General features: G+C 37.6%; 1 protein-coding gene across 8 annotated transcripts in view; it reads left to right on the forward strand.

The window, feature by feature from the left end:
• Positions 1–3,553: 3,553 nt before the first annotated feature.
• Positions 3,554–13,203, forward strand: part of adgrb3 (adhesion G protein-coupled receptor B3) — a 124,165-nt gene continuing 114,515 nt past the window's right edge. For 2 of the 8 annotated variants that reach the window (XM_008429848.3, XM_081616665.1), the window contains exons 1-2: positions 3,564–4,319; positions 5,930–6,698. In XM_008429848.3, the coding sequence (XP_008428070.1) occupies positions 5,945–6,698 (754 nt within the window). In that variant the 5' untranslated portion in view covers positions 3,564–4,319; positions 5,930–5,944. Of the gene's footprint in view, positions 4,320–5,929; positions 6,699–13,203 lie in introns of all 8 variants that reach the window. The other 6 variants (XM_081616666.1, XM_081616664.1, XM_008429850.3 and 3 more) reach the window with 6 other exon arrangements.

The raw sequence follows: 13,203 nt of genomic DNA on the forward strand, positions 1-13,203 counted from the left end.
GTCAATATTGGTGAGAAAACTCTTACTTCCCCAATCAAAATAACATTTTTCTTTCCAACAACAAACCTGTGCACATTAACTTTTCAGTAAAACTGGAATAAATCATTGAACTGTGTCCTTCAAACAATCACTGAGTACCAGTTTCTAAGAATATGGGAGAAAAAAAGCAGCATTCCTGTGGTAAATAAGAAAAATCATATTTCTTGAACCAAGTGTTGCATCTTTGTAACCACAAATCAGAAAAAAAACTACAAAAAAGACTACGATAATAATAATAATAATAATAATAATAATAATAATAATAATAATAATAATAATAATAAATAACAAACATGCTCATATGTGTATCACTATTCAGTCACCAGGATCTCAGTGCTGAGTAAAAGTTTACTTAAAAAACAATTAAGAGTTCATCTCTTTGACAATAGTTGCATTTTTACATTAGAACCATGCAATGAAACTACCACAAATTCTTCAAAACCATTTTTGAATATTTAAATTGTTCATGTCATATGGATGAATGAAGAGCCATAGACATAAATAATCCGACGTCTAGTATGTGATCCATAACCTGAAATTCATCACTAAGGATTTTGTAACAGGCCTGAATGCACTGTAACAGCTCTTATATCAAAGAGTTGTAGCAATGGACAGTCAAACACACACACACACACACACACACACATGCTTCAGTCTAGGCTCAGTCACACAAACAGAAGCAGGTGGTAATAGGGCTATTCTTTATTCAGAGCAATGAATAATTCAAAATCTATGCACCCAAACAGATTCTTGAGTTGACAGAGTAATATGACAGATTTTGCAACTGATGAGAAATATTGCAAATGCTTTGGAGATACCAGAGAGCGTATACAGATTTGCTGTATGCAGTGTAAGAGTTTAAGTGACCTGATATAAATGTGATATTTTGAAAAGTCTTAATGATTGTGTACATTTGTTTTTTCAACACCAGCTATCCAATCAGTTGCAGTCCAAATATACAATTATTAACTTGACTGTAAAAAACACAGTTTTGATCTTTCCTATTGTTGATGGTTATTTGCTCTTTTCTATCTTCTAAGCAACAATAAATATAACACATTTGTTGCCTTTTTATGGATTCATGGCAGTCGGCTCGGTATGGAGCCTTGGAAAAAAATCCTAAACTAATCGTAAAACAATGTTTGAATGAAATTTACCTTGGAAGTAACAGTTGGGTTTTAGAACATGCAGCCAAAATCATAAAGAAACGAGCTGTAGTCCAGGTATGTGTGGGGAAGCAAAAATAATGGAAAACGTATGTAAATAATCCACGGCACGTTTTCTCAATTACCCCTTCATTTCAGTTCAGTTTTAGTAATTCCACATTGAGTCACACAGTTCTATTATAGATAATGACTTCCCTGCTGTGTTATTATTTCTTTTCATTTTGCAGCTAGTCCACATTTAGCCACACTTGGTGATGAATTTCTTCTCTCCTCCTGGTCATATAAAGCTGAAACATGCAGGGTGCCATTTCTGCTCTAAAAAAATCATCCTTGCTCAAGAGACTAATAGTCAGGTTCCTAAACTTGGAAATTTGCCACTTTGTGCATCAGTGTTTTCATTGTTCAATAAGGCTTCACTTGAATTTCTCGCACCTTTTAGCTGTCTCTAAGTCAAAAGGCCCATGACTGCTCGGGTCTTTATTAGGGCTGTGGAAAGTGGACTGGCTTGAGATGGCCCCCGATGTTTTGCTGGCTGCCTGGGAAAGGCCCAAAATCAAAAGCTGCCACTCACACGACATGGAGACCAACTACGCTAGAATTGCTGCGATCTCTGTCATAAATCTGGCAACGGATTAACAATGCTGTAAACACTGCAAGCCGCAGAATGCTGGGGATGAAAACAAGTTCTTTCAAATTGTCACAGTGCTCTATTTTGGTATGCTCTCTGAATGGTTTTGGAGCACTCTTTGGTGAAGCTGGCTCACAAACACTTCAAGCTGAAACTTCCTGGAAACAAATCAACAAATGGACTTTCTTGGGTAGCATCTGCTCAGATGGAACCAATTCAGTCAAAGATGGAAAGAAATGACTAGGCTAATAAGAGTTAGCTGATTATGGTACAAATGATTAAAGCAGCTGACCCAACCATCCAAGAAAAGCTGTCTTATGTCACAAATACATTGCCCTATTAATGTATTCACAGTCTTTAAACGTTTTAACATTTTGTCAAGCTGCAACCACATATTGCAGTGTTTTGCATTCAACCATCTCTATGCTGAAACCAGTAAACAAAGTCCAGTACAAGCAATTGCAATTCATTTTCTCTGTGCAGGTCTCAGAGGGATCTTCAAATTAGGAAAATAAACCACATTGTGAAAACCAAAGCACACACAAGAGATCAGGGCAAGATAAGGTTCCAAAACATTTTACAAGCTTTCCGAAATCGTATTCCATCATTTGAATATGGAAAGTGTATGCTGCAACAAGAAAAACTCCCAAATAACTCAAGGAGAGCATCACCAAGAAAAGAAGTTAAGAAACCCACGGCATGTATGGAGATTGTACAGAGCTGTACACCTAAGATGAGAAAATCTTTTGACAGCAATAAAAAAGTGAATACAAATAAACTTCACACTTTTTTTAGATTTTTATTTTAAAAATGTATATTTTGGCAAAAAAAAGGTGAAAAAGTTCAACTCTTTGAATACTTTTGCCAGATACTGTAATTTAACAGGCCTCCAGAAAAAAAAAAAATATATATATATAGGCTATATAGATTGATTTTGCATTATGCGCTAAAGAAAACTGAAAAATAATTATGCTCAAAATATTTGTTCGCCTCCTGTCATAAAGAACACCCACCTACGTGAAAAAAAATCCCTTCTCCATCCTTAATAAAAAGGCAATCAGATCCATCCCCGTGTCCATTATGTTTCCATTCTCCGCATGAATTCAGCCAGCAGGCAAAGGAGGCTGTTGCACTTATTGTCATTGACAAACTGTTGAAGCCAGGAGCTTACGCGGGATTTAATTGACTGTTGATTGTTAAATAAATGCCTCTTAAAATATTAGGGCAAAGCGTTTGAAAACTAAAAAAAAAAAAAAGGAAAGGTCGAAAGTTGTTGAACAGGCGCGCAGGATACACGCACACACACGCACACACACACACGCAAGCGCTCCCTTGTGAACACATGTCTGAGGAGAGCGTGAATGGAGAAACTGCACCTGCAAAGAAAGAGACAAGTAACTCGCAGCAACTTTTTTTTTTTCGTCCCGAAGACAGCTCAAGTTGTCCCGCAAGCATTTGTTATTCCAGCAACGTGAAAGGTGGAAGCAGACAGACTTTGACCCAACAGAGAAGGAGGAGAGGAGCTAGCAAACCAGGTCCCATTGATAGAGCGTATTGGTTGCAGTTCTGATCATATTTACTCCACCTGTCCTGTGGGGGAAAAAAAAATCACTACAAAAACTCCATAAACATATTCCTGCTTTGGGGAAAAAAAAAAAAAAAAAAAGCAGCAGTGTTGTCTGAGCACTGAGGAGGGTCCAGTTCACGGGGGAAACCCTTTTGACTCGAAATAAGAGAAGGCTGTGTTGGGTATATATAAAAAAAAAGAAGGAAAAAAAAAGAAAAAAGGGGAGGAGGATGGCAGGAAAGAAAGTGGTGGTGGTGCCAGACGCAGCGGCAGTAAGAAGCGTACGTACGTGCTTTATCTTAGCGGCTGAGTGTGACGTGATATTGCAGCCTTGCTTCGAGAGCTCTGCAAGCACCAAGCAAAAGCGCGTCTATTTCTCTTTGTGTTATAACTCACAAGTCAAGCCAAACATCTCACATCCACCCACCAAAAGGATCTTTTCTTTATTTTTCCCCTCTACTCATCTTTTTATTTTTTCCAAAACGAGTGGAGAAACGCGACTTGGGAGAGGAAAAAAAAAAAAATAGAGAGACGATTTAATTTATAGTAACACACTAAAGAATTCGCTCGCTTCTTCTCATCACTCCAAGAATTTCTTCTTTCCTTCTCCTTTTTTTTCCTGTCTTCTCTCTCTCTCTCTCTCTCTTGGTATTTCTCTCTTCTGCTCGGTGGCTGTCGTGCGTTTGTTGCGCTCCGGTTTTGATGGGAAAAAGCCAGCAGAAGAAGAGGAAGAGGACAGGGAGGATATGAGCGGGCAGAGCGGAGTGTAACGCATTTTATTTCCATCCACTGAACCATCTTGTTGCGCCGGACTTCTATTGTCGGGAATGGGGAGTATTGATTCACCGAAGGGCTGCAGAATTTATTTATAAGGATGTGGCCAGTGTTGGGAAAATAGCCATAGCTTCCGCAGTGTAAGGTAAGATATTGTTTTAATTGTAACAATGATTACGATTGTTAGGGATGAGGGGATTTTCCTGTGTCATGTCTCTGATAAAAGTTGTTACATATTTGCCCCGTCAATATTCAACACGACGAACGTTTATCCGCTCGCATTAGTCTGGGGTGCTTAACAGATGATTTTTTTTAAAAAAAGAGCTAATCTCCCCCTTAAGAGACAAAAAAAATCACTTTAAAGTGCTGCGGTATGAGATGTAGCCCCTACGTGCCTTTTTATTCACATGTACTGTTAAGACAAAATTGCTCCAGGAAGCCTGGGCAGTAAAACCGGGACTCTCTTGACGAGCGATTTTCTCATCTCCGGAATACTGATTTTTTTTTGTTGTTGTTTTTTTTGTTGTTTTTGTGAATGCCTTGCATTGCCACAAATCTTGCGGGAGGGCTGTGGGATCATATGGGTTTACATATCGCAGCAAAAGCTGATCTAACTCTGCACAGCTTCCGCAAATCCTTACATGACACATATTATGCCAGTCTGCTCGTACGGAGAGCCCCCCCCCCCTCTCATCATCATCATCATCATCATCATCATCCTAAAAGAAGTTGGGAGACGCAAATGTATTTATTCTCTGAAAAACTGCAATCTGCAGCCTACTTTGGGATTTTTCACGCCTACACTCACATACACACGTGCGCGCGCACACGGGGGGTACACACGGTTTGAGAATCGCGCACACGCATGCACATTCTGCTGTGACACTGCTCACAGCTGCATTGCCTGTAGGATTAAAGCAATCAGGACATCGCATTGCATTCTCTCCCTCTCCCCTCTCATGGGCCTGCGTTCATGCAACACTCGCGCACGCGCCAACACACACGCTCAAACCCACTCAAATACTGGCTCTTTATCAAATTACATTATCAAATATGCCAAGCTCTGAATTCGAGAGCGGGTTCGTGCGTGTTTCTGAAAGCGCGTAGAAAGAAAGAGAGATAAAAAAAAAAAAGAAAAAAAAAACAATGGTCATGCATGAGGATGCATTAAAGACATATTGGCTTATTCATGTTTTTTTTTTATGAAATTCAACCTCCTCTCATTATCTGATTGTCCAGCCTATAGTCAAATGAATACAGTTTGACTTTAAAGATCCTGGTTACTGCATTAAAAAAAAAAAACAAAAAAAAAACAAAACCGTCGCATACTAAAACTCGTGAGGACCTCCATGCCAATATTCGCAGTTTGTGTTTGATCAATATGCCATTCTAAACAGCTATATTCGAATATCTCCTGAGACGGTGCCAATCCAAATATGACCCAATTAATAATGTCTAAATGACTCACATTATTGCGCCCACCTCCCTCAAAAATAAATAAATATAAAAAAAAACACAAAAGCTGCCACAAGGTGGCAATGTTTGCACAAAGTATAGTGGAAAAAGGAGACAGGATGAGGGGGTTGCAAAAGACATGCTGCTGAGGTTAATGTGTCTTTTTTCACCCTCTCCATGGAAGGACTTGGCGAGAACTATGTGAAGCATGTCAATTAGACTTGACAGAAATCATCCATAATGTGTCTGTGCTCTGATTTAATATTCTTTTTGCATGATGTTCTTCATCTTTCCCTGCAGGCCAAATGACATAGGATGAAGGCTGTTCGAAACCTGTTGATTTATATATTTTCCACCTATCTTCTGGTTATGTTTGGATTAACTGGTGCCCAAGATTATTGGTGTTCCACTCTGGTCAAGGGGGTCATTTATGGATCATACTCGGTGTCTGAAATGTTTCCCAAGAACTACACAAACTGTACATGGACGCTGGAGAACCCAGACCCAACCAAATACAGCATCTACCTTAAACTATACAAGCGAGACTTGAGCTGCTCCGAGTACTCTTTGCTTGCTTATCAGTTTGATCACTACTCACACGAGAAGATAAACGAGTTGCTCAAAGTGAACGCATCCATTGTATATCTCTGTGATTCAAAGAATAATTACATATTTTTGCTGTACGACAAAAATTTTGCTCAGCTGCGGAGAGTTTTTCCTTACGATTACAATGGATTGACGCCGCAGAAGCTGGATGAGGAGGAGCAGTCTATCCTGGAGTTCTTAGTATTGAATAAGGCGAGCCCTAGCCAGTTTGGGTGTCAAGTGCTTTGTACGTGGCTGGAAAACTGCCTGAAAGCAGAGAAAGGGACAGTGGAGGCATGTGGGATCGTGTACACCAAATGCACATGTCCTCAGCATTTAGGCGATGGAGAATCAGAGAGCATGCTCATGCTCAATAATGTGGTTTTACCTTTAAACCCACAAACGGAGGGTTGCTTGTCACCTCAGCTACATGTCGGTCAAATCTGCAATCTGAGTGCAGAAGTAAGACGGCCTCCTAAAGAAGGTGAGTATCCACTTATCTTATTTGTTTTGCTCAACTAGTAGAAGATGTAATGCACTCTACTCTCTGCATAGATAAGATAGTAAACATGTCAATGAAATGTGCACGTCTGTCACTCCTTCCTCTGCCCTAAATGCATGTTTGAACTATGATGGCCCATGAAACAAAGAGCACACATAGATATATGGACTGCAGTTGACTTAGAAATGTGTCAACCGCAGATTCAAAGCTGACAGGGGAGTTGGGTGTAGCAAAGACCACGCTTGCACAAAGCAGACCACCTAAAAGGATTCTTTCATTTGGTCAGACTAAATTAAAAACGCATTGCAGTGAATTTAAAATGGATGTGTTTTTTTTCTTTTGTTTTTTATTTTTTTGTGCACATCAGCACAAAGCTAAAATGGCTGCAAATCCAAAGATACTCTGTGTTTGTTTATACATTTATGTCACAGTCATCCTTACAACAATTGACAATACTAATCTGGACACATTTTTCTTTATTATTTGGCATTCAAGCCACTGGAAAAGAATGGGATCATTGATGCAGCAGTGTCAAATTACATTGTCCAAGTTAGGACCTAAAACTTCGGTGCTTCGTCTTAAATTCTAAAAGCTGTAGTTCTTATCAAAAGTATTCATACCCCTTGAGTTGTTGAATATTTTCTAAAAACCTTAACATAATGGATTTTTTTGTGAACATTATTCAAAATTGTATAGTGAAAGGAAAAGAATATATTTATTTTTGCAAAAATGTTTTAAAATTGAAATCCAATAGAACTGAATTGCCTTGAAAAAGGAAAAAAAACACCCAATATCTCAAGCTCCCAGGATCTCAGGGACCATTATGTAAAAAATCCTGAAAATGATTATCAAACATGGCCGTCCACCTACACTGACAAACACACAAGAGGTTCATGATAATTGTGGTGGAGCTGCAGAGATCCACAACTCAGGTGGAAGAATCTGTTGGACAGTCCACAAATGTATCCCTTATGAAAGAGTGGTTAGATTGTTGAATTATAAAAATAAATTCATATGAATTAAATTTTCTGATATTTACAAGCTATGTACAGGAAACGGCAAACATTGTGTAGCGAGTCTCCTGTGGTCAGATTAGAGAATGAATCTTTTTGGCCTATGAAATATACTGTGTGGCTGAAAACTAACACTTTAAACTTACCACCTCCACCATGAAGCATAGTGGCAGCATGATGCTGTGGAGATGCTTTTCTCCTACATGAACATGGAAGTTGGTCAGAGTTGATAGATGGAAATAAATATAGGACAATCAGAAAACCTGTGAGATACTAGAAAAGACTTGAGACTGTGGTTAACGTTTTGGCAGGATGATGGCACTATTGTTAATCACCAGAGATTCAGTGTAATTGTTGAGTTCAAAAGATTATTTAGTTCAATAGTGTAGAACAAAATCATTCTGAGATTCTATACTAAAATGCTCAGATCTATGGTAGTTCACAGGCCGGTCATTTTTCACAAACACACTATGTCCAACATGAGTACATTTGAAATGTTCTGCAATAAAAGTGGTCAACAATTTTAGATGTGCAAGATGTTGCAGCTGTAATCGCAGTAAAATGTGATTATACGTATGCCACACATTTAGTTTTTATAGGAAAATGTAAAATTGTGTATTCTTTCCCTGCCACTTTACAATTATAAGGTATTTTGTGGTAATCTATCACATACAATCCCAATAAACTACATTTACTTTTATAGTTGTTACAGTTGAACATGTGAAAAACACAACGGGGTATTGATACTTTTACAAGACACTGTAATCAACAATGTCTGAATAAAACCGTTACAGTTTTAGAGGTGTTCAGCAGGTATGTTGCCCATTCGGTGTTGCCATAGAGCAATGCAACGTCTTTTTTTGTGTTTGTTGGAAATCAGCAATAATTTATGCAGTGGAATGCTTACTGGAGAAAATGTCACAATAATGGTACCTGTTTGCTGTTGAAATTCACACGTTCACCTGATATGCACACATCCCCACACATTCACACATTAATGAGCTGTCATGATAAGAATCGTTTTTAGTTTCTCAATTAGGTTTGCACACTTAGAAAAGGGCGTTTTTCAAGGTATTAGATATGTGTTGTTTTCTTTCCTTATATCTGGAAAGTTGTTTTCAGACACATGAATGGTTATGTTTTATCAGAAATATGTAAAAAAAAAAAAGAAAAAAAAGAAGTAAGATAAAAACCTCACACAGTTTAGTTTGTGGCATACTTCAGGAAAGCTACCTTCACTGAATCTTTAATTGATATGAGTTACAACAACATAAAAAAAATAAGCATTTTTGAATTGTAATTGAGTTGAATTGAATTTCCCACTAGACACAAAGGATGAACACAGAGCTGATGACAATAAATTAACTTTCATGATTTTGGCAGAAACTTTTTGCTAGCAGAAACATGATATTCTGAAGTAAAACAAGCAGCATCCTGAAAAACAGGTGGCAGTTCTCTTATCCAGGCAAATAGCAGAATGTGTATTGCAGTTGTTAAGCAGTTTGGTCAACTCCCCCCCGGGAGTTGCTAAAAGCATTAAAATCTGTAGGAAATGTTTGAATTGTGTAATTTCTGTTTTTTTAAAGATAACTTTTACACAGTAATACTATTATGAGTCATTCTCTAAATAATGTAACAAGTATGGATGACAAAACCACTTTAAGTGCAATTCGACAACCACGTCAGTCCCTTAAGCAATAATGCATGTAGTATCTGATGTAAATTACTATTAAAATTCAGCCTGCGGTCAAGTAACAAGTGCAGTGAAAGCGAGTATGATTCAGCTTTGTATTACTTTTTTTTTTCCATTACTGTATGATGTAGTGACAGACATATTACCAGAAAGCATTATTATTACTTTCATGGGAAAAAAAAGTATTTGCTGCTTCAAAATAACATTTCACATATTTTTTCTGTTCGCATGTTAATAACAGCTTAAGAGTACAGCTTATTTTTTTTTTCTCCTCTCAGAAGATTTTCTACGAGCTTCTATTTATAGAGTTGGTTGATGGGAGGTTTTAATAAATCCTTTTTCATCTGGATAACCGGGAGATCACCACTGGGTTTAAAAGAGCACTGTGCTTCCTGTGGCATCGTAGTGACAGAGTGGGTGTTGCTGATGAAGAGCAAAGCATTACAAACAGCCGACAAGAGCTCCATTTGATAAAGATCGCATGTCTTTGATCTTCTCAGTTCCTGGTAGGCCATTGCTTTTGGAGCACATCAAAGAAAAGCTAGGCTGGAGGTTGTATACTCAAGCTATTGGAACCTCAATGTCCCAGCGGTGCTCCACGTTGACGAAGTATAGCACTTAAAGGTTAAAGCTCTTACCTAGTTAAGGTGATTAGGCAGACAAAAAGACAGACCTCATTTCTTGATATTGTATCACTTTCAAAAGCCAAACCCGGCAAAACAGAATCCAGATGTGCCACTTTGATGACTCATACATTCTGTGTTATTTTTAATCACACGTTCCCCTTTCATGAATAAAAAAGTTGTAAACGGAGGCACAGTGGCACTCACAGCATGGCAGATTAAAATTCTCCTTCTCTTTTTTTTTTTTTTTTTTGTCCTGGGTGTTCTCTGTTTGTGTGGGTTTTTCCTCCCACGTCCCTCACAATCAAAATCAAGCAGGCTGATGAGTCTTAGCTCCTGCAAAGTGAATGACGGTGTTCTTCTTCCTCTTCTTCCTTTTGCTTTGAAATCCAATTAATGCTCGGATTAGCTCAAGCTAGTGTGACTGAATTTTGGAGCATGGGAGGTAATTGCTGGTTTAAGCAGAGGCAAGCTTTAGAGTGTTTTACAGATTTCCACTTTTAACATAAATTTAAGGTGAGAGTAGGCAGACGTTCAGTAGCCAAACTCTTTGGTACCCATGAGTTGGCATGAAATTCTCATAGCATTATAACCTTAAATAAAAATTTGTTAGCTCTATATTTTAAGGACATTTGCATAAAAAGATAGTGTTACAGTGTCATTCAAAAGAGAAAAGCCAGAACTACTGCTATTAAAATAAATATTGATTACTGATTATTTGAAGTTATAGTATCGCTAGTAACAGCATATAGTTTCTTGTATTTTGCGCTTTCTAGATCAACTCTGGAGAATAAAATGGTTAAGTATTAGCAATGTAATTCACAAAAATTGGAGTTTGGTGCAGTCACAGTTCGGTATGTATTTGCTACATTTAAATCAGGAGGAATGAAGAACGTTGCTTTCTTTATTTGACATTAAACGAAGATTGTTTACGTTTTCTGGCAATAATGTAGCACAATCTGAGTGTGTTTCCAAAGTGAAGACTCAAATTGTCTTTGGGCAGACCGGGTAGGAGTTGAGTCTGCACTTTAGCTTATTTTACTTTATACCTGTGATGTGTACGTTATGCTTAATGTCGTCTCAAGTGAGCAATTACATTCCAGGTATAGTCAGTTGCATCCGTTCGCTGTTAAACCTTGCTGACAAAAATCTTTGGTTCGGTCAACCTTTCTTTCTCCATTGTCTCTATAGCTGACTAAGACTCCATAGTTTTCCTGTATAGAAGATTTCAGTGCTTGTTGGAATGCTTCAAACTCTGATTTGGTGCCTCTTTTAAAAGTTGTGATGTAGATGTTTCTTCTCCACGTGTAAGAGTTTAAAGTAATTCTATAATGTGTGCTGAACTGAAAGGCCTACACCAAGACGTTTGGCACGAGTAAAACTTACCTACTGGGGTAGCTTTCCTTAAGATGGCCACCCTGACTTTGCTGACTGTAGTTTAAAAAAATGCTATGTTCATAAGACTGATGAAGTGGTGCTTCTTTAGTTCACACGCTAGTCTTATTTTTATTTTATTTATTAATTATTATTATTATTATTATTTTGTTTGTTTGTTTTTGGAAATATTTCCAAATAGATTAATGGCAATCTGATACTTTCTTTTTTTCAATCTCATTAAATGGACTTTAACCTAAAGAAGTGTCCAGGAATGATTGTGTTTTTCATTTTACCATGAAATATCTCAGCATCAGTAACCAGTTCATGCTTATACTTTGTAGACTCTGGCTGCTGGGGGAAAAAAAAGAACAATCTCTAGCATTATTTTGTCAAGTGATTTTGTCATATCTTCACAGAAAACTAGAACTATAAGTTCCCAGTTTTCAAGGACCAGAGAGAAGAAAGGCTCTCTATGGGCCTCTGTCTTAGAGAAATGTCCTCCGAAGTTCCCCCCCAAAGACAATACAGCAACATGAAAACCTGAAAAAAATTCTCGTTCCTGAAATTAGAGTCACGTTAAAACTATATTTTCTGCATGACTGATTTAAAGTAAAACAGCTAAGCAACTTATTTTACCCAAACATTGAACTCTGAAATAACTGCATCTGCATCCACTGTATCCCAACCTTATAACTCCATGAGGAGATTGAATTAAAAGATAACGTGAAATGAAGTTAAATAAGTATGGGTTCCATGGATTTGAAAAAAATAAGAATAAAGAAAAAGGTCCAAATGATTAATGAATAATGTAATGAATTATTACAATAAAGTGCATGATCTAACGTTTCATCCGGCGTCTCTAAGAAATAAGTCAGCTATTATAGAAACAAAAGAAAGAAGGAGTTTTCACCAAGTGAAACTGCCAAGATTCTCAAAAGAAGCTTTTTCATTACAACAGCTTCTTACGACACAGACAATATGCAGTGTGGAAAATGACAAAAGGATTTATTAGCAAATTAAAGGTGTATGAAGCGTTATGATGCACCGTCACCCGCCAAAGTCCTGAGCACTGCAGCAGCTTAGCCTGGCTGCTGCATATAGTGAGGGCCTTTATTCACTTTGGATCTCTGTCAAGTCACTCAGTAGTCACACTGCATTATACTCACTCCCATTGTTCAGTACACTTGGAGGCCATTTTAGTTCCAATTCAGTGAAGGCAAGCGCTCAGATCAACAGCATAGAATCTGTTTTGTCTTATACAGGCATTATCTGTCATTAGTTACAGTAGGCATCTCAAATAGCCTGTGTCCCATTTGCCTCAGAAATCCCTCCTTTTTAAGGTTTCCTGAGCCCTCAGCAGATATTTTTCCCATGTTGAGTTGTTGGATTTTTAGGTTTAGTATCTTTAGCTTGTACAAGGAGCTGAGTTCACTATTCAAACATATGTATACAACTGTTCCTGCAGCATACATGATACATACAGTTCAGAAAATGTCAAGTATCAAAACCAGAAACAATGAGCTAAATTGTTACTCTATATTTTATATAGAGCATTAAAATGTATAAGTAGTTCTCAGGGTCTGGTACAAATCTATAAAATACATATTTCATGAAAGATAGAATCTGTAAACTAATAAACCATCATCCTTGAACATTTTGCTACAATGGTGCTTTTTTATGTTTTTCAATTACACTAAAGTTAAGTCCACAATTATTCACACCCTGGCAGACTTAGATGTACTATATTGTACTTTAACCAATAGGTTTGTGGAAATGAAACA

Source organism: Poecilia reticulata, chromosome 15, assembly GCF_904066995.2.
Source record: "Poecilia reticulata chromosome 15, P_reticulata-male-v2, whole genome shotgun sequence".
Classification (NCBI taxonomy): Eukaryota; Metazoa; Chordata; class Actinopteri; order Cyprinodontiformes; family Poeciliidae; genus Poecilia; species Poecilia reticulata.